At 37.6% G+C, this 21,711-nt stretch overlaps 1 protein-coding gene across 6 annotated transcripts in view; it reads left to right on the top strand.

Moving 5' to 3' along the window:
- Window positions 1-21,711, top strand: part of usp54a (ubiquitin specific peptidase 54a) — a 69,280-nt gene that overhangs the window by 27,348 nt on the left and 20,221 nt on the right. For all 6 annotated transcript variants that reach the window (XM_056256265.1, XM_056256264.1, XM_056256266.1 and 3 more), the window contains exons 3-9: window positions 3,764-3,856; window positions 7,188-7,322; window positions 8,218-8,331; window positions 9,879-9,961; window positions 11,621-11,726; window positions 19,912-20,058; window positions 20,622-20,771. In XM_056256265.1, coding sequence (XP_056112240.1) covers window positions 3,764-3,856; window positions 7,188-7,322; window positions 8,218-8,331; window positions 9,879-9,961; window positions 11,621-11,726; window positions 19,912-20,058; window positions 20,622-20,771 — 828 coding nt within the window. The remainder of the gene's footprint in view (window positions 1-3,763; window positions 3,857-7,187; window positions 7,323-8,217; window positions 8,332-9,878; window positions 9,962-11,620; window positions 11,727-19,911; window positions 20,059-20,621; window positions 20,772-21,711) is intronic.

Below are 21,711 nucleotides of genomic sequence, written 5' to 3'. Positions count from 1 at the left end.
GATATAGCCCATGCATATATTTGAATGCAAGGCTGCTTAGCCTTTTATGTTCAGCGTGAGCACGTGTGCATCTTTTGCATCCATAAAATGTATGATTATCAGCTGGTTCCGATCAGTGGCGATCGTTTAGAGTTAGAAAAATATAATACCTAGGGCTGTGTATCACCAACAATGTCACGATACGATACGCATCACGATACTAAAGCCACGATACGATACGTATCACGATATGGATCAATTTGGAATTTAAATTTCTTTTGAGCTGAGTTTAGTTACAGTGTTATAACAGTTGTGATAACTGAAAAACAATTTAGTTTTTGTCATAAAAAAACAATGAGTTAAATAAATAAAAATGCTTAGAATGGCTCTTCCTTCTGCTTTTAAAGTCTGCCTCAATAACTGAAATGACAATTATAGTGACACTGAAGCATGTCTACACGGCTCAATGACTAAACAAAACTTAAAACATTCCATAAAAGCAAAAACGGTAACAACTTAAATTTAACTTAGTTTTCTCAAACTCTTTTAAACATCTAGTATTTAACAATTTGATCTTAAGTGTTGAAATGTGCACCAAACAAAGTCATTTCTTCTAAGTTGAAATCATTTTAAATGATTACATTTTCAGATTTTTATGCAGAAACAACAATTGATTGACATGCTCGGGGTTAAGAGAGTGACAGCAGAATATCTCGCTTAATTTCATCATACAACCGCGAATTGCCGTTTCTGTTAAAAACGTTTATGCATTTAAGACATAACCAACTGTGTTTAGAGGATACTGCAAGAACGACATTTTTGACATAATTTTGCGTGTTTTAATCTATTAAAGCTATATAATCTCGCGAGCTGTATGTGAGGCGGCTTTAGTCTATGTATGCACGCAGAGAAAACCAACTCTCAGAGAGCGCGCAAGTACTGAATAGTTTAAAATCGTTTGAATGTTTAAACTGGTAAGACTTAAAGACGCGCAAATGGTAAACTTTAGTCACGATGCAATGCTGGCCCGATTATGCAAGTGAATATTCCGTCATGTCCCGACTCCTAAACGCGAGCGTGTAGTTTCACCGGCTGCAGCGCTTGACGCCTGCCTTGAGCAGCCGTTTTGAGAGACGCAGCACCATTGAACTCACGCTGTTTGTGAAATTGCGTCTCGCAGAACGTTTTAAAACTACTGATTTGATTTTATAAGCTGTGTGGATTCATTTACTAATACAACCTACATGCTAAAGTGAATCAATGTTTGCGGGAATTTCCCGCATTATAAGTGGGAGAGCTGCGGGAATTATAAAAATTATGAGCAATATCCGCGCCGAAATTCGAGCCCTGAATTGGCTACATTCAAAAGCACAACAGTATCGATACGGCAGCTGCTGTATCGATACGCGCATCGCCAGGAGTTCATGACGATGTATCGTTGTATCGATATTCTGAGCACAGCCCTAATAATACCGCTGTTCCATTCTCAATATTTAGTGATTTAACCTCATATTCAGGATATGTTCATGCACTTTTACAAGTGTAAAGAATACAGAAGCTTGTATATTATATACCGGCATGTCTTATTTAAGGCTATTTTCTATTCGTTAAAATATTGATATAGTAACTGTTGTTGTCAAGTTAGCTTCATTTGTCCCCCATTGCAAGCCTGTCCGCTCTCTAAACTGTCATGGTGCTGAGTGTTTCACCCCCCCTTTAATTACTCTTTTTCAACCTGTCCCGAAACACTCAGATCTTTATATTTGAGCCCTGCTTGCCAAGGTTTCGAGTAAAACTTCACCAGTTGATTTTCCTAAACAATTACTTCCTAAGACCATTGCAAAAAAAAAAAAAAATGTTGTGTGATGGATACTGTGATAGTGCTGTTTAAGTTCACTTTCGGGCAAACATTTACATTTAGGCTAAGACTGCATTGCATTTCATGCATTTTATTCACTCACGGTTCCTTTTGCCATGCAAAGAGCGTCAGCAGAAGGTTATATAGGGTGAGCTGAATGACCTTAGAGATCAATGCTGTTGAGTGCAGTTGAGTTTTATTGTGCAGAGACACGTTCAATGCCCCAACTTCACTCAAACAGATGTTTTCTGATTTGTGTCTCTTGAAATCTGTAGGGCTGACAAAATCAATTTTAGAGAGTAATTTCAAAGGGTTTTTCAAAGTAAAGCGAACACACAGCTCTGCGCAAGACTTGACTGAAACTTAAGTAGGTCACCGTCTTACAGTTCATTAGCTATGTTTATATCCACCTATTTGTATGCGCATGTTGGGATATTGCATTTAAAAAATGCTGGATGGATAATGCGCAAAAATAAAAAAAATGCGCATTAATAACGTATGCGCTCAATTGAGTCAGATAAACTTTTTATCCAATAAGAAAACGAGCATAAACTGTCACGGAAACACATTTACTGAATAAATTCCTCAATGCGCATCAAAAAAGATATGACTTTGCAATGGGACGGCATAACAGGACTAACCAGCAAACTGGTCTCATTGCATCTGAAATGCTGTTTTGGTTGTTAAAGTCTGTCGTCAAAGTGGTTCAGTATAATTAACTGTCTTATACAACTGTGTTCACAAACAGCAGACATCTGCCTCCGAAAGCAAAATAACTTTGCATTTCGTCTGCACACTCTGATTCGCAAGTAATTTATAAATTATTATATACACAGTGGCTTCTCCTACTGCTGCAACTTCCATTTCTCTTAGTGATCATTAGCGCCAACTTATCAGGAAGTGACGACTTTGTTCTCTTTGGCTCACTGGATGGAAACGGTGCTTTATTTTCAAATGTTTTATGAGATATTCCAATTTTGCACATAAGTTAAATTCGCAACTTTGGATGGAAATTGACAATGGAAAGCCATTGACAGTTTATTACGAGTTATTAAGATCTGTGATGGTGAAGTTTGACAGCAGATTCATTTGGGTAGCTGAGTTGTGTTTAGTGGGACTGACAGCTCTCTCAATAATTCAGCATGCAAGCGTGTAGATGTGCCGGACGAGCAGCGGGGCCATGGCACACCGTCTCAGCTCATGGCAGGCAGGTGGGGTCAGGACGGCCTCCGCAGCCTCCTGGGCATGGCCAGATGGGAGGTGTATATGATTGTGTGTCTGTGCGTGCGTGCGTGCAAGCTGCCCGGCAGGAAGCTAGCAGGTCTTTGTTTGTTCCGCTGACATTCCGCATCATCCTTCTTCTGGAGATGCATACATTCCTCGAGATGAAAGACTAAAGCTGGGAAACGCACTCATCACTTCATCTCACTCTCAGAATTTCCTCTGCTTGTTAACCTGCTCCCTGTTTCTTCAAACTCTTGGATAAATCACATGGGCTTAGCAGATCTTTGACACCTGATTGGTAAGACATAATTGCTTCTCTCATGTGATTGGATTACGAGGTATCAAGAAAGCTGAATTTAGGAGATAGTTGAAGAAAGGTGTCTGTCAGTATCAGATACAGCTTGCAATATCTCCGTCTCCAAACAGGCTTCTGTTCTTAAAATGTCTTGCCCTCCTGAGAGAGACATTTAAGAAGGGGTGGAAAGTCAACTGCAGGCGGTGCAGAGCAGCAAGTGCTTTTTGAGCCCTGATACATTTTTGATGACTAGAGCTTCTTAGGCATTTTAGAAGTTGTCTTGAAGACTGTCTGACGCTTGATTCAACCTTGTCTTTCAGAGAGCTTTTGTATCATGCACAGTCAGCTTCAAAGATCAGAGGGCGATGTAAACATTGCTTTGGTCTAATTTCTCATTTTTCTTACAGGTTCTCTGGCATCTGGATATCTTTCGGCGAAGTTTCCGGCAGCTCACCACACACAAGTGCATGGAAGACTCGTGCATCTTCTGCGCTCTGAAGGTAAAGCACTGAGCCCATCAGGTTTTAACGTTATTCATGATGCATTTAAATCATAGAGCTGACTGGGATCACTGCTCCATTATAGCTTTTCTAATTCAGTAGTTTCCCTTTGTATATGAAGCCTAATGCGTTTCTACCATCTGTGTATGCTTTAAGATTCTGAAGTGTTATGAAACATTAAATAGTGAACTTTATTGTTGAAGCAGAGAGATTATCGGGTTTACCCAGGGTTTTGTTGTTGTTGTAGATCTAGTCACACATTTTTTGTTTAAAGTCATAGTTCACCCAAAAATGACATGATCTGCTCATTCTCGTGTTGTGCCAAGCCTGTATGACTTTCTTTCTTCTGTGGAACATAAAAGAAATGTCTCAGTGGTTTTGTCCATACAAAAGTCAATGGTCAAATCTGTTTTGTAACCAACGGTCTTCAAGATATCTTCTTTTGTGCTCCGCATAAGAAAGTCATACAGGCTTGGAATGACATTAAGCAGTAATTTATTTTTTTAAAAGTTGGTTTTACTGATTAATGGCTCCATTCGGGAAGTCTATAAAGAACAGCACCCAACAACTCATTACACCATTGTGCATTCAAAAAGGACTAACTTATTTCATGTTTTGTTTGCATAAGTTACTCAAATTTATGTAACCGCTATTCATTCTCAAATGAGAAACAAAGACAATAATTCACTTGCCATTTAGTTGAACTATTTTCATAATATGTATGGTTTATTTTAATGATTATTTAGGCCTAGTTATTTTGTCAAAAAGCACAAATGACCAATTATTAAAAAACACTGGATGTTTGTTGGACACCAAAACACAAAAATCATTGTTAAATCAGTTTAAAGCTTAAAGTTTAAAGCTTTCAGACATTGCTTTTTCTCTTGTGCTGTTGGCAGACCTTTTAACCTGTATTGTATTATGTTTATGTACTATTAAGACATGAAGTATATGGTAAAGTATTATAAGGAATAGACGTGTGTCAAAAAATTAGCCGTCATGTCTTTAACTAGAGCTGCGTGGCAAGCAGTGTTGTGGGTATGCAACTCTTTCCGTGCCATTCCTTTTTCCGTCCCTTTTCCTTTTTGTCCCTACCTCCCTCACTCTCAATTTATATTAGATTCATTTTAATGTTCAGGAGTGCCATTGGCGCTTTCCATCAAATGTTCAATAACTCAGCTGGAAATTATAGAGCTCTCTCCTGAGCCCTGTGCCAGTGCAGTAGGGGGCTGCCTGTCTGCTCTCACACACAAGACTGGGACAATATGTCTGTCAGCCTGTCCGCTCTCTTTCATGGGTATGATACTGCCTATGTATTCAGCTGTCTGTGTTTTTCTGACTTTACTCCAGTATGTTTCACTGTCAGTGCATCAGTCCAGTGTATCTCTTGCTTCAAACCTCAGAGTTTCAGCCTTCAAAGCAAAGATGCTAATCCCGTAATGACTCTGTTTACTGAAGAGTTTCTTTTGTCAGCACAGAAGTCTTGATTATGCAGGGTTTAAATGTGACTTAAGAGGGGAAAAGAGACTGATTTAAAGGGATAGTTCACCCCAAAATGAAAAGTCATTCAATTACTCACCCGCATGTCGCACATACGATGTTCTTTCTTCTGTAAAACACGAGCGAAAATGTTTTTAAGAATGTCACTGCTCTTTTTCATACAAAGCAAAAAGATGTGATTATTGGCTACATTAAAAGTATTCTGAAGCCATTCAAATGCAGTGTTTGTGGAACAAACCAAAATTTAAGCTGTTATTTGCTGATTTGTAACATCATTTACTTATTTGAATAGTGCAGAATCTTAAATGTCTTATTCATTTTCCATCATCATGTTTTAAAAGGTTTCAAAATCATAAAACATTGTTTTTGTTTGAATTGTTTTCCCATGGTGCCCTTTTAAACCCCACTGTATAATTTCAGAAACAAATGCAAAAATTGTACCTTATCTGTCCCTAAAAAGTGTATATTTAGAGTACTGTAGTGTACTTTAGAGCAGGGGTTCCCAAACTTTTCCATGCCAAGGCCCCCCAAATACCAATAGCTTCTGGCCAAGGCCCCCCTTCTGCAGGATGTGTTATTGAACCCATCGACACTACTACAGCAAATGTAGAAATAAATAAAACCTCTAGGTGAACATCAGATTATGTGATGGTGTTTGATACCAGCCTATCAGAAAGATTATAGAGATGCACCTATTACAATTTTCTAGGCTGATTACAATTTTTCATTGAGTTTGACCTGCCGATACAGATTTTAGCCGATCTGATTTCCTTTTTTCTAACCACTTTACAACACACACAAATATTTTTCTCTCTCTCTCTCTATCTCTATCTCTCTCTATATATATATATATATATATATATATATATATATATAACATCATATAGTTTTACCCAAACTGAATAATTAAGACAAGTTTAAGTTTAAATGGGTAAATTTTCTATAAATATTTTTGAGTCTTCATTTTCTTTTCTGACATAGCCTACTCCAGTTCTTGTTAAAACACACTAGACATGCAAATCATGTGCATTTTAGGCACTTTTTGTGTGAAATCATATTTATTTTGTCCATCAAAAGTGTGCTTTCACTTTAATTGAGTGTGAGCTGCGCAGCAAAAATAGATTGTGCCGAAACCCGCTTCACTGCTGCTTACGCTCCTGCTTTGCACTCCTGCTCGCGCTGTGAATGAAGCTCGCGCATTGATAACATGTACGCCGAAAAAATACGCGCCTCTCGTGCTTGAGATCTGAAACGGCCGTAATTCACGAGGTTTCCTACATGTGCGTTCCGTGTGCATGTGGGATGCTGATGTTGCGCGATGTTAATCATGCGGCGCCCGAGTGCATTAGACCGGCATAAAATCAGCATGTCAGACTGATCGGCCGGTCGACAATCACATGAAAATCGTCCAATTCCGGTCACCAGCCAGTCAATCGGTGCATCTCTAAAAGATTAGCATTACAAGTATAATGTTCAGATAGGCTATGCACAAATTATTATAATGCTATTTCATTACAATACTCATAATAATATAAATATAAATTTTTTTTTTTTTTTTTTTTACTTTTTTTTTTTTACTTTTCTTCCAACTTGCTGCGGCCCCCCTGGCGCCCCCTGGCGGCCCCCAGTTTGAAAACCCCTGCTTTAGAGTGTACTTTAGAGTAGTAATATATACACTTAAGGTACTACTACTATGAACCTTGTAGGGGTCCTTTTGAGGGTACTGGCCCAGTGAAGAGTGTATTTTTTTTTTAAATAAAACTGGGTGGCAAAGTATTAGTGATGTTTTCTTTGATTAACATTAACGGAAAACTGTTGTTTGTTTTTTCAGAGCATCTTTGCGCAGTTCCAGTTCAGCAGTGAGAAGGTGCTGCCCTCTGATGCTCTCCGCTGCGCTCTGGCCAAAACCTTCCAGGATGAGCAGCGATTCCAGCTCGGCATTATGGATGATGCAGCTGAGTGTTTCGTAAGGGCTCTTGACTCTTTACCATCACTCTTTCACTTCCCTCCCCCTATAAAACATTACTGCTTTTCCTCCCATTCTCCTCCATGTCCTTGCTCTTTCCATCTTCTTTAGTATGCTTTCACATGCCATATTGTACTCTCCGCTGATGAGGTAGATTTTCTTGAAGAGGATATTGCTTTGTCTTAAATATTTCTTGTGTACATTGTTAGCTCAGCTTATGACGTGTCTTGAGTCCATCAGTGCAAGTAGAAGGAAGATGTTTGTTATCCTCTTGGCCCAGTAACTATATCTCTATCTCAGTATTTTCCTTTCATTGTTGCTTGCATGTCTGCTTCCATGTCAGTTTTCGGTAGGATGATTGATAGTCGAGATAGCTGCGATGCGATCCACTGAAAAGTAAACCTTCCTGTTTGACGCTGTAATCTTTTGTAATCACAGAGAGAGACATCTCCCATTTTACACAGTGATTAATTTCCTCCTAATGGCTCATTTTAAAGGCCATAGCATCATAACATATGAGATAAAGAATGGCTCCCTGTCTCAGCCCCTCTCGACTGCTGGTTTAGCAACATTGTACAATGTGCTGACCAGTAAGAAGTTGAACTGCAAATGCATATTTTTTCCTTTTAACCACTATTGTTGTCTGGCCGTTATGCAAGACTGGAGACACTGGTGAAGGGCAGATGCTTGAACTTTCAACATTTCCCTGCAGAACACAACCACCCCCTCCCCAATTTCCTTAGCCATAACCCTCAGCCAAAAGAGTTATCCACAGACTCACCCACTGGACAGTGAGAATCAATTAACATGAGACATGCAGGACACACACTCTTCAGTTGTATTTCAATTGGAGCACACTAAGTGTTAATATTTTAGCAATAATTCTCTGTTGCAGGAGAATATCCTCATGAGGATCCACTTTCACATCTCTGATGAGACCAAGGAGGACATCTGTACAGCCAAACACTGCATCCCTCACCAGAAGTTTGCCATGACACTCTTTGAGCAGGTGAATCCCCTTAATTAACAAGCAATTAGTAGTAACAATTAACAAGATTTTTGAAAGGGGGACGTTCAGGTGTTCATGGGGGGCGTTCACGAGTTTACACCAAAGATCCAGGGTAGACAAGATTAAACATGTAATTACTTGCAAAATAATTGGCTACAACATTCTAAAATCTGCGACATGTAAGCTATGTATCATTTCTTTTGCAACGACTCTATTATTTTTCCAGTCATAGACTAGCGCTCAAGCACTGACTAGAATCAGCATTCACGTGCTCAAAAATTTGTTTCGCGCTGACAACAATCCGGTGGTGGCTAGAATCCAGCGCTGACTAAAATCAAGCAGCGGAGGAATGGAAAGCCATTAAAAAAAGCATTGACTTTGAATTGAATTGAATTGATATATTTTTAAATATTTATATGACGAATTTTAAAATTAATTAAACAAAATTTGATTCATTAGGTAAAACTTTTAAATTTTTACGCATTAACTAATGCCTATGCCTAATGCCAATTTGTTTTCTTTGTTCACCAAGTAATTTACTAGTCAGGCATTATTGTTAACTCACAAGACTGTAAGGAGAAAATGACAATTTGATGGATAATTTAAATATATTCTGTAATCACATTTTGGTAATGTATTAATTCCGCCGTCACATCTGAGCGCGAAACGCTGCTTGGACAGTTTCGAGATAGTTAAATATAATTAATAATACAATAATAATTTAATTGTTCATATGTGTTTATTCTTGTTAGGAGATTTTTTTTTTTTTTTTTACTGATTATGAACACAAATTAATCATGACAAACCAACTTAATTGTAATTGTATTAATTATACCATTGATGAAAACAAGCGGATACCAAGGTATTTTAGGCCTACAATTCTAACATAATGTTTCATGAAAAATCATGATTGTATTTTATTTTTTTATTTTAAAAGTAAGGTTAATGTAAGCAGCTTCTTGCAATACTCTCCTAAATGCGTAATAAAACCTAAGTGCAAACATTACCGCTTCAATGAGCGTATAGCCTACGGTCGTTTTTACTGTCCAGTGACAGCCCATGTTATATCTACTTTGAGTGGCATGGGAGAGAGTCGGAAGTTCATTTGTTGCCCCTACGAGTTTATAATAGCATATTTTAAGATTTTCAAATGGATAAAGAAAAAGAAAAAACTGCCAAAATATTTGTAAATGTTGGCTTTATTAAACTATGTTTTAAACATGTGAATAAACAGTCTCGTATGTCTATTTATTTTTAATATAGGCCTACTATTTATTAATTTATTGTTCTATTTTATATATAATAATATACCTAGTAGTAAACCTGGATAATGGATAGGGGGCGCTGGCCCAAAAAAGGTTCAGAACCACTGATATAGATCATAGGAAAGTCATATAAAAATAACGGAAATTAATTGTATCAAATGTAAATTAATGAATTGTATTGAACCCTAATACACCTAGTTTTTAATATACAATAATGTTTACCACTCTGTCCATTTGTATAGAAAGGATTACTTAACAGATATTGTTTTCTTTCTCTTTTAGTGTGTGTGCAGCAACTGTGGAGCCTCCTCAGACCCCTTACCCTTCATTCAGATGGTCCACTACATCTCCACCACCTCTTTGTGGTGAGTAAAAACATCCCTGCAGCACATACACATGCACAACAGTGAGCGATGCTAAAGAATGAGGTCATTTTGAAAGCTGGGACCAAAAAGGGCCACACTGTGCACGCCACAGAAAACATCATGTCCTATACTCTTCTCCAGCTGAGCAAATGAGCTCTGCGCCACATCAAACACAGTGAAATCAATCAGAACAGAAAGAGATTCCCTCAATGGCCAAGAGCACATGGCAACAGCCAGCTTAAATTTTACTCTAGGTCTCCTGGCCACTGCTTTTAATCATGGGTGATGAGTGGCCAGATCCGAAGCCGAGCCACACAGCAGAGCAGCTCCCCTTGAACCTCTGCAGTCAGACTTTGTCAGCATCTGCTTTTAGAGCTGCTCGTTGCGAGTGCAGTCTGGATAACTGCATTCAGACTGTCAGTGCAGAAGATGCTTTGCGCCGTGGACAAACAGACTTAAGCACAACAACAATGAAAGGGCTTCATGAATATTCTAGTTTGTGGCTCTGTGATTAAGGAGGATTTTTATGACAATAGCTGACATTGCAGTGGAGAAGTGTTTTTTTTTCTTTTTTTTTCTGCACAACGATATTGACTTCTTGTGTCCTTGAACCTGAGTACTGTTACTGTCCAAGTACTGTCGCAAGGATTACAACTAATGGATTAATAAATTAGTACAATAAAAATATTTTTTAAAGTTTTTCAGCCAAACAATATTCTCTGCCTCAAAACTTCTGCCTGATCTGCCTCTCTGCCTACATGGAATATTAAGTACAGTCTACATAGGCAGGCTCTGATCGGTTTCAGTACGCAACATGAAAGGAAAGATTCATCATTCAATATTCTAATAAGAATAAATGTACTTAACACATATTTAAAAAAAATCTGACTATAGTTTTCAGTACTGTATGAATTGTAAGTATATTTAGCTTATCATTAGCATCCCATAATTTGTCAAAACGTGATATCTGAGGGAGACAGCATAAATAAGTTTCCTAACTTTTGAGACAATATTTATGGACATGGCTATGAATTCAGCTCAGCAACTGGCCCATTAATATACAATTCAACTCATGTTGGGTCAAAGATGTGAGCATATAGGCTGTTTTCCAGCAGCTTTAAACGGCTCTCATTCAGTCAAAATTTCTAAGCCAGGAGATTTTAGATAATTTTATAATATTGTGTATTTGAATGTCAGTGGGAATAATTATGTTAAAAATATTGTGTGGAATGATGACGAAGTCTCTCTTGTGTATATACACACTCTCACTCAGAGGAGCATGTACAGGTAACATTGTGACATTGGCAAGACTGTCACCCTGAGACCTGCCTGAGCTGCGACGTTGCTCCAGGCACGCAGTGTTGCAGTGTCTTTGAGATGCAGTCACCTCTGCTGCAACAATGAGATCAAACCTGTCTGGAAAATGACCTCAGAAACACCCTCCTGAATACAAAAACACTGTACACAAATACACCCAAACACTTGAATCGCTTTTTAGGTTAGTGTTACAAATTCCATTTGAAGTCATATAGTAATTATAGGCTCTTTACTAAATCAAAGGCAGCAAATACAAACACTTCACCCATAATTACAGATATGAGAGCTGCAGTTTATTGCTTGTGATGTCTTAACGTATGACATGTGTTGGTTATGCTACAGTAACCAGGCAGTGCGAATGCTGGAATGCAGAGAGAAGCCCACCCCAGACATGTTTGGAGAGCTGTTGAGGAACGCCAGCACCGTGGGAGACCTGCGCAACTGCCCGGTTAGCATTACTACACAGCGCCACGCACTCAGATCCATCAAATCAAGTGCTAATTAGGCACAATGAAGCCTGGGACAGTGTGTCTGTGTGTGTGTGGTGCTTGTCTGGGTTTGAATAGGATGGTGGCCATTGAGTAATCGCTGGGTCAAAACAGGATGCAATCAGTGGAATGTTAATTTGTCTCGTGGCCCTGAGGACGACCAACTTCTTAAGCAACACACACACACACGCATTTGTTTTCGTGTCAGATCAGTTTCCGTGCGTAGGGGATGACGGCTTATCACATTGCAAAAAAATACTTTTCTTAATCAGTATTTTGTCTTTCCAGCAAAAAAATCTAAACATCCTTGAAACAAGATATGTTTACTTTTTAAAAGAAATTAATACGTTCTATAGCAAGAACTTATTAAATTGATCAAAAGTGACAGTAAAGACATTTATAATGTTGTTTCAAATAAGTGCTGTTCTTTTGAAATGTATCTGTTTTTAACATTGATAATAGTAATTGTTTCTTGAGCACCAAATCAGCATATTTGAATGATTCTAAATGATCATTTAAAGGGCATATTGCAGGTTAGAGGACCCAACGAGTCAATGTATAGAAAAATAATGTAGGAACTAGATTTTCTTTAAAATATACTTATAAATACGCTACAGAAGCTTCTGGAGTCGTTTTTGTGAGAAAATTTTACTTCCACGTCTGAAAATGGGCGTGGCGGGCGTGACGTAACGGGCGGGAGAGCGGTCGATTCAAACAACAGGAAAACAATGGATCGCAATGACATTTCGGACGCTGAGGAAGTACTTACTCGTATGACGGACCACAGCCATAAAATTATGAGCCTGCTATGCTGCCAAGAGAGCAGGACAGGCCAGGACTAATGTCAGACAGAACGGTCAGAGACACCATGAGTTGTGGTGTGAGAACCAGTGGAGAACAGGACAGGTGTCTTGGTGAGAGACGTGCTTATAGATATACACGTTCGCTAACGATATACACTGTGCATGCTCACAATATTGTACAGATTATTACCATCGTATCAGGCCAGCAGACATTAGTATTTTTAGGGTAGATTTATACTATTAAGGCGAGACACGGCAGGCAAAAACATCGTTTTTTTTTCACTGGTCAATTTTGAGATTTCGGGATATTTGTCTTCAAAAACATGTCTTCTTTCAGACTTGTGGTGAAAAAAAGTCTGAAATACACATTTAGGTCTTTATTTTACTACACTTTGTCTGTTTGCGTCTGTAGATTTCTCATAAATTCATCAAAAGTTGGCGTTGTAAATCATCCGTTGCTCCGCTATCGCGATCTGCACCCTGTCATCACACACACTGTTAGAAAGCTCTCTCTCTCCTGTACAATGTTGTCGGATCCAAATATGGTCATTTCCTTTTTATCAGCAACCAATCGTGAAAGTAAAAGGGCGCAAATGCGCAATCTCATTCATTGGCTGATGCTAAATCTTTAACCCCCTGGGGTCGGCTATCGCGCCGGCGCGATAGGCAGACTTTTTTTCTTATCAGTGCAAAAGAGACTCAAAATACTCTGTTGATTTTAATCTTACATGTAAGTGTTATACATCAGTCGATCCTGTTTAGTGTATATTATTTTTCTGTATACTCACAATAAAAACAAAGTGTTGTGCTTTTTGTCAAATGAAGAAAAATAAACATGATGCGAGTTTTGCCTTCTCTCTGTCAGTGCAGTCCATTCTGAAACGCGTCCGAAAAATTAACTCTAACTCTGCAAATACTTGTCACACAGGCACGAGAGATTTTTCTTTATGAAGCTTGAATTCTCTTCTTTTCAATGAAGTAATTTATATAAAAAACAAATATTCTCAGTTTATGTAATCTGTATGAAAAGAGAGTGCTGTCAGAATTTTTTTCCCCAGCTCATTACACTTCATTACGCGTTAATCTGACACGCCCACGGAGAACGCGCGCTATTCAAACGCAAATGTAGAGGAAAGCCATGACAACGCCCACATCAGCCGTTCCACCGCGGCGGTAAAATGTGGGGTGTATTTGCTACCTTTTACCGCTAAGAGGCGCTACAATCATAGACTCTGAAAAGTGTTCGTTTATTCTCTCTAATGCGTAATCTGCTGCTCATTCAGAGCGATTGAAAGCTGGTAGCAGATGAATTCAACAAGTGAAACGTAGTTAAAATAATTCATTACCACAATACTGAAATTAGGCTGAAATACTGAAATGAAATTGAATAAATAATGAAAACATAAAACATTGCAATAAAAACATTTAGGCTACATCAATGAAGCTTTACAAAAGCATAAGACTTTAACTCTAACAGCGTACAAACGGTGGCTCAGTGATCAACGCATCAACACGAGCTTCAGGGAGCTTCAATCGACCCGAGATCGAATCTCAATGTGGCATACATGTTGTTAACCGATGTTGGCCAACAGCGTTTATATTTTACCTTCTTGATGCTTAAATAGCTAACTGTTTATAACTGTTTACTTATTTAAAGTCAAGAGTTTTGTTTAATTATCATTACAACATAAATTTGCTACATTCCAGTAGAACCGCAGCCGCTGCACAAAGGACACAAACTGATGAAGGAAGATTGTCAGCCGATTGCATCAGAAAATGAAAATGAAGAAGCTCGTCTTTAGTCTGCTAAATTATTGTGTAATGTAAAAGAACACTAAAATTACTTAAGTTTGAAACCAAGTTCGAACATTTCAAGGTTTAAATAAAGTGTTTTTTTTTATTTAAAACAGGGTTGCATCGGGTTTAGAGTTTATTTCTTTTGCGATGCAAAATAAGAAACACTAGGCTAATATTATTCTTGCGACATTTTAAATTTGTATTGCCAAATAAATGACATTAAACAATTAAAACAGTAGGCCTACAAAACGAAAATTGTCCAAAGCAACATAATTAAATTAAAACATGCGTTTTTCTTTGCCTCTCTCGCGCTGAATCTCTTTTTAACAAGTTTATTTAGTCTCCCTCGCTCTCCATGAAAGAGGAACATTAACACCTAGGCCTATTGTCCTGCGCGCACAGCACTGAACTGTCCCCCAACCCCCCACAGGCTATCGGAGTCTGAGGCTGATTTAACACAAAGAGAAGTCGTAATTCACACTTAAATCGCTATTCTAGACAGTGTTGATAATGAAGGAATTAAATGATTTAAGTTACATGTAGCCTAGTGAATTTTCTGTCATAAAAGTTTATTACTAAATATTTCATTATTTCAATAATTGATGAAATAAAACTGGTTTGGGCCAGCTTTTTCCAAGCAAAACTAAATATAATCTGAAAAAACGCATGTTCATTTGTTGTCATGAACAAAATGTTCAACTTAATATTAAATTCTACAGGGATCTTTGGATCCTTTCAACCAGGCATGCAATTTGTGAATTAAGTTTTTATTATTTTTTTTATTATTCAAATAAATATCGAACCACGGTGCTTCGTGGTAATGCTGCTAAATTAAATAACATGTAGGCCTATAGAATAATTATGAACTTAAATGAAACAATATCGCAACATTTCGACAAATACATTATTTGATCTGTTTTTACATTTTAATTCAGGGCGATTTAGCCTGCTACATTTCATTAGAGCGAGATTTTCACCCTTGTCATTTTCTCATTGGGAAGCGCTTACATAGGCTACATGTTTGAGTAGATCCTCTGTACCTCTCGTTTTCATATGGATTACATAATCAGATAACATTTATTAGCCTGAATATTTAGACATTTAAAGGCATTAGACAGAGCCGATTTCTTATAGTGACTGAGCTGAAGTGGCTTTCGGTTCATTTTTGTGACGCGCAGTTCCCGGAGACAGAGACGACAGATAAACTTTTGTCGTTAGCAAAAGTTCGAATAAAACCCGATTTTAGAAAAATGCATAGGGCCACTCGGCGTGGTCTGCCAAAACACTTAATTATAAACTTCAATATTTCATTCAAAATAATCTCAAAACGCTTTGTGAAATTTTGAAAAGCCGTGCATGCATTAAGGCCACTTGAACTATGGACAACTGAAACGCTGGTTTTGATTTTATTGTTTATCGTTGTTTAAACGTGCTTGTTCTGTTGCATATCTCTATTTTATATTTGATATGGTCTATTGGTGAAGTAGCCTATAGCATTGATTACTGTGGAGGGAGGGGTGTGGGGATTCAAATAATTCAGCAGAAGCAGGGATGTTTAGACCAGAAGGAAATCCCCGTCCCCCTGGCAAATCACACTTTACTTAAAACCATGTTTTTAAAAACTCTAGGTTGTAGGGAATCAAAAAAATAATAATAATAGGCCTAATAAAATATATATATATATATATTGGCTATATATATAAAATTACTTTTTTTACAGAACTGCTTTTGAAATTACGATTGGCCTCATACGATTGGTACAGATGCAAAGTCGTTCTGTTGGATACTATTGTTCCTTAGTGTAAAATGGAAATGCATGGTAATTTTATTTTATAAATATAAGCAAAAAACTGTATGGTGTACCAGAGTTTTAGAGCTACACAAATCTCTCTGCATTAATAAATATAAAATTTACAATAGACCATGTTTGTTCGGGATTTGAACCCGTGTCATCTTGATGATCGAACCGTAAGTTCTACCACTCGGCTATGAATTTTCTCACTGAGAAATGCCCAAACGTTTGTTTGTCATGAGCGAGAAAACGTTTTGTCGTTAGCCTGTGAGTGTAGGCCTACTTTAGCCTACATGAATAAAAGTAGACCTTTTACAGTTTTAAAAGATGATATCTTATCTGTATGACCAACAATTACGCAGTAAGTTCTTTTAGCTGTTATGAGAAAAATAAATTCAAATGAACGCGCCGCCGCGTTTGTCAAACTCTAATTCAACATGCCAGAATAAAGCCAGATTTTAGAATAATGCATAGCCACTCGGCGTGGTGTGCCAAAATACCCTAATTATAAACTTCAATATTTCATTCAAAACCATCTCAAAACGCTTTGTGACATTTTAAAAAGCCGTGAATGTATTAAGGCCACTGGAACCCGGATCGTAACTGCAACGCGCTGCATGTCTCAATACAGGAGCAGAAGCGCTGGTTCAGATTGTATTGTTTGTTGTTTAAACGTGCATGTTGCATATTTAAAAATATTTGTTTAAAAATAAATGTTTGTTGTAGGCTTATTTGCAAATTACCATAACTTGTAGAATTTCATCCTTACTGTTAATTGACATTAGCCCCACTTACGTTTTGATAAATGTCCCTTTGCGCCACCTGGCGGTCATTTCGCGAACGACTTTGAAATGCGACTGGTTTATTTTTATTGTATTGGTCTACTTTAAAAAATAATACTTTATAAGACATTTATGGAAAAAGACTATTTTCTTTTCAAGATTCTGTAGAATGGCCCATATAGCATTTGACTAGAATTTGTTTCCAGGTATGACTAAAAATGTGCTTTTGGCTTTCATTTATATTTTGATTGTTTGTATATATATATATATATATATATATATATATATATGTGTGTGTGTGTGTGTGTGTATATATATATATATATATATATATATATTTAGGCTATATATATACAAGAAAGAATGCAATGACAATATATATATATATATATATATATTGTCCTTGCATTATTTCTTGTGTGACACCCCTGAATGAAAGGCTCATTATTATGTAGGGTCACTGTCTGAGAACCACTTAATATTCATGATAGGGGTTGGGCCGTTCCGCCCATCTGCATATTGCCTTGGCAAACAAAAAAATGTTTTTCACAATTTAAAACAATCTATTGGTTTATGTGAATGATTAGGAAGGATGATTTTCAGATCATTTTGAAGCCAGAACTCGAAGCGTCAACATCCATTTGTCAAAAGTCTTGTGGACACATATTTAGTATTTGTTTTGTGGTCTTATTTCAGCAGCTTTCATTTTAATTTTTTTCAATAACCACGCATAAACAATATTCTCTTAAAAATACAAACAATGTACATACAAGTTGCTCACAGATTATGGTAGCCCTGTTTGTGCTATATAGAGTGAATTTACACCTTTGCCATTAACATGTTTATAAATAACTGAAAAAAGCACAAATGTAAGGGCATCACAGAACATCCAAATGGCCCCAAAAACACCTCAGACCCCAGAGGGTTAAAGCCCGTTTTCTCAAAATGACCTTTCTCTCATACTCAAAGTCCGAAATCTCCACTTCGGTAGCACCTATATACACCAAACTTTCCAGTCTTGTACCTAGTTATATTATGAAGACATTTACAGAGGGATTTGTAAATATATTATTCCTAGCCCGATTTATATAACATTTTATTCCAAAAAACATGGCAAAAATAATTTTTTTTAAGGCTATTGACAGTATATTCTGATTTACAGGATAACAAAAGTAGATATCCATAAATCCCTCTGTAATTTTTTCCCCATCTAATATGTGAACACAATGAAAAAAATAATTTTGAACCTGGCTTTATCCAATACTCAGATTTCATTTTTTGAAATATATGCAAATTTGTGCATATTTAATTAGACAATGCCTAATTTGCATATTTAAACATTAAATTACAGAAAACTTGTAATACATTTTTTTCTCATCTTAATATAGGTAATCAACTGGGAAAGTTTCATGGTGATATCTGCTAGTTAAAAAAATTACCCTATTCACCTGTAGTGTCTCGCCTTAAATGTATAAAAACTATACTTGAGTATATTTCTATTGTACTAAAAACATACCCAAGTACATTTCTAATACATATTTTTCACCTGGGTTATAACATAAACAGAAAATTAAAGATTTGAATATTTAAACAACCGGAGTAATTTTGTTTTTCAATTACCAGTTGCCTCTATTTAGAGCATGACTACCTATATCACACTATTTCATGCCATTGGTACAGTATTAGACGATCAATATTTTTGCTTCGGCATCCCATGTTGAACTCCATCATATCGCCGGGATGGTAATCCTCCGATCTGAAGTGAACGCTACACACGACCGCGAAGCCGATGCGGAAGAGAAATCCCGTCTCTTCACCTGCACAAACTGCACCAGGCACGAAAGATATACAGCACCGTCCCTTTTCTTGTTATGGAAACCTGTGGACTCGATGTCCTGACAGGCCGGAGTTTTTGCAACCTCCACAAACAATAATTTACCATGACGATGATTAATTAAAATACAAAAACTACCGAAAACACACTGACTCAAGGCCGCTCTCACTGAATACCAGCCTACTTTGCACTGAGCCGAGGCTGAGGGTCCCTAGCGTGATGTAAAATGACGCGATTTTGGAAAAAAGCCGTTTTTACGAGCAGTCCAAGAAACGCTCACTTTATCTACTAAATTAGTGCCCTTATGTCGTTTTAAAACATTTTAAATCCTGCATGAACTTTTCATATGGTATTTTCATACAAGGTTATATATTAATTTAGTTTTTTTTTTTTTTTTACCTGCAACATGCTCTTTAAAGGATTTTAAAATTGATTAAAATAGAAAAATAGTTTTTAAATTATAATATTTCACAATATTCACAATATTTCCTTGGTGAGTATAAGAGACTTCTTCCAAAAAGCTTAAAAATCATATCGACCCAAAACTTTGGAACGGTAGCGTTAAGGCTTGTTTATACGCGAAAGATACTTTTTATTGGGGTTAGAAGAATAAACTTAATTCAAAGGGAAAACAAGTTTGTTTCTTAACCCCTTGGCAAGTAATTTTTTCTCATTTTAAGTATAAACCATATAACAAAATGTTGTTAGATTTCTTTGATAGTCATATAAGGCATTCATACAGCAATGAATCCATACATTATTAGATTATATTATGCTTGGTCTGTCTGTTCCCTAGTGCTAATGGGAGAAAATATGTTTTGAGATTTTAACCCTTACCCTACAGCAAGATTTTCAGTATGTATTAAACGCATTTGAAAGTTCAAGAACAAGGTGTACAGATCTGAAACACACATGTTTTCTTGACCCTCAGGGATGATGAAGACATGCTTCACATGCAACTTAAACACACACAAACATTATGGGTGTCTGTATGTGATTTGTGAATTATGTAAGGGTGACAGGTGTAAGTTTGGGCAGGGAGAAGGAGAATTAATAGTAACAGTGTGTGTAAATCTTTCTGTGTGTTTTTCATTAAGCTCCAGTATGAAAAAGCCTTCTCCCTTTTCTCATCTACAGGGCAACTGTGGAGAGAAGCTCCGCATCCGACGTGTCCTTATGAACTCTCCAGAGATCATCACCATTGGCCTGGTGTGGGACTCAGACCACTCTGACCTGGCAGAAGACGTCATTCATAGCTTGGGGACCGTCCTGCGGCTTGGAGATGTAAGAAACTCCCTGCCAGTAGTCAAAAAATCCCACAAACTACACTCAATGCTGCTGACATAAGTAGATGAACAAACCCACAGCCAAAAACACAACCCTTTGAATATAGATGGTGATAAATGCAGTCAGGCTCAAAGCAGCAGTGCTGAGACTCTGAGATTACTGTGATGCACATGGGAATTACAGGCAGAACTTGCCAAACTTGTTGCATCAATGACTCAAACATAAAAGCTACTGTCTGCCACTGAGTTCACACTTTCTTAGGACACAGGGCGGGCACAGGGTGTCCTTAGTGGGTTAACTTTTCGCTAAGTACCAGGTTCATGTTTCAATGTGAAATGTAAACCTTTTTTAAACAGGCCCAAACAAATGATTGCTGTAAACCGAAATGCATCTAGAGGTCAAGAGTGGTGATTTAATAATCTCCTTTGGAAGATGGTCATGGTCACTTAAAATATGTAATCTTTGTAAGTTGTGCGTGCATCTACTTTTATGTGTGTGTATGTGAAAATGTATGCCTGTATAAGTAATAAGCGCTCTCTCCTCCTTTGTTTCACCTGTAGCTGTTCTACCGAGTGACGGAGGACAAGGCCAAACAGGCGGAGCTCTACCTGGTGGGAGTGGTCTGTTACTACGGCAAACACTACTCCACTTTCTTCTTCCAAACCAAAATCCGCAAGTGGATTTACTTCGATGATGCTCATGTGAAAGAGGTAATCATCTGGGTGAATGTGAAAGACGCTGCTCTTAGCTTGTTGGTTTGTCAGTTGTTCGTATTGCTTTATTTATACATGCCCTTGTCTAATGTTCCTTGCCTGCTCTGTCCATGGGGAGTTTGTGTAGAATCATTAACTGGGATAGTCCAATGTGTTGGCTGGTTATTTAGCATTGCCCCACAGGCTCCCAGCATGTGGTGAGTGGGTGGGTGAATGTATGTGTGTTTGCTCCGTTAGTGCTTGCGTGCTGTTTTACATAATTCGGCAGCTTGTTGACTCACCAGTCAGGAGTGTGTATGCAGGTATATGTGCCAGTAGCTCGCTTCATGTCAATAGTCATCAGTGCACATTATGGTCATAACATACACAGGAATGATACAGCTATTCACCAGTATTAAAATTCTTGATCATGCCGACAATATACTCTACTGTTCAAAAGTTTGTGGTCAGGCCATCCTTAAAAATATTCTTGTTTGCCGTAACCCGACCGACCCTGTCAAATTAGGACCGACCCAATTTTTTATTTTTTTCCCCTTTTAGTCCGACCGACTTGCCGGTTGTAAACTTGCATTAAGACCGACCGATTTTTTTTTTTTACTCTTCAAACAACTAATACAAATGCAATAAAATAATATACATTTATTATAGTAAGTATTGTGAATATAAATTGCGTAGGCTACGTTCTTTCTTTTAAATAAAAACCCGTGGTGTCATCTATTATGATTATGTTTACACCATTGGTTTACGCATGTCACACTATGGCCTGTGCGTTCGCTTCGTTTCATTCACGGTCAATGGTTCGCGCTCGGTGATGATGGCTGCGGCGCGGCTGCTTGTGAAATACGTCTGTATGAGCCTACATTTAGTCGCTCATTATTCGAAATTCAAATAGGGAATCGATGTTAACGGCCTTTCCTCGGAGCGCGTCCAGCTCGTC

Source organism: Rhinichthys klamathensis, unplaced genomic scaffold, assembly GCF_029890125.1.
Source record: "Rhinichthys klamathensis goyatoka isolate OS25496 unplaced genomic scaffold, OSU_Roscu_1.1 h1tg000126l_1, whole genome shotgun sequence".
Lineage (NCBI taxonomy): Eukaryota > Metazoa > Chordata > Actinopteri > Cypriniformes > Leuciscidae > Rhinichthys > Rhinichthys klamathensis.
This window is presented reverse-complemented; position numbering and strand designations above follow the sequence as displayed.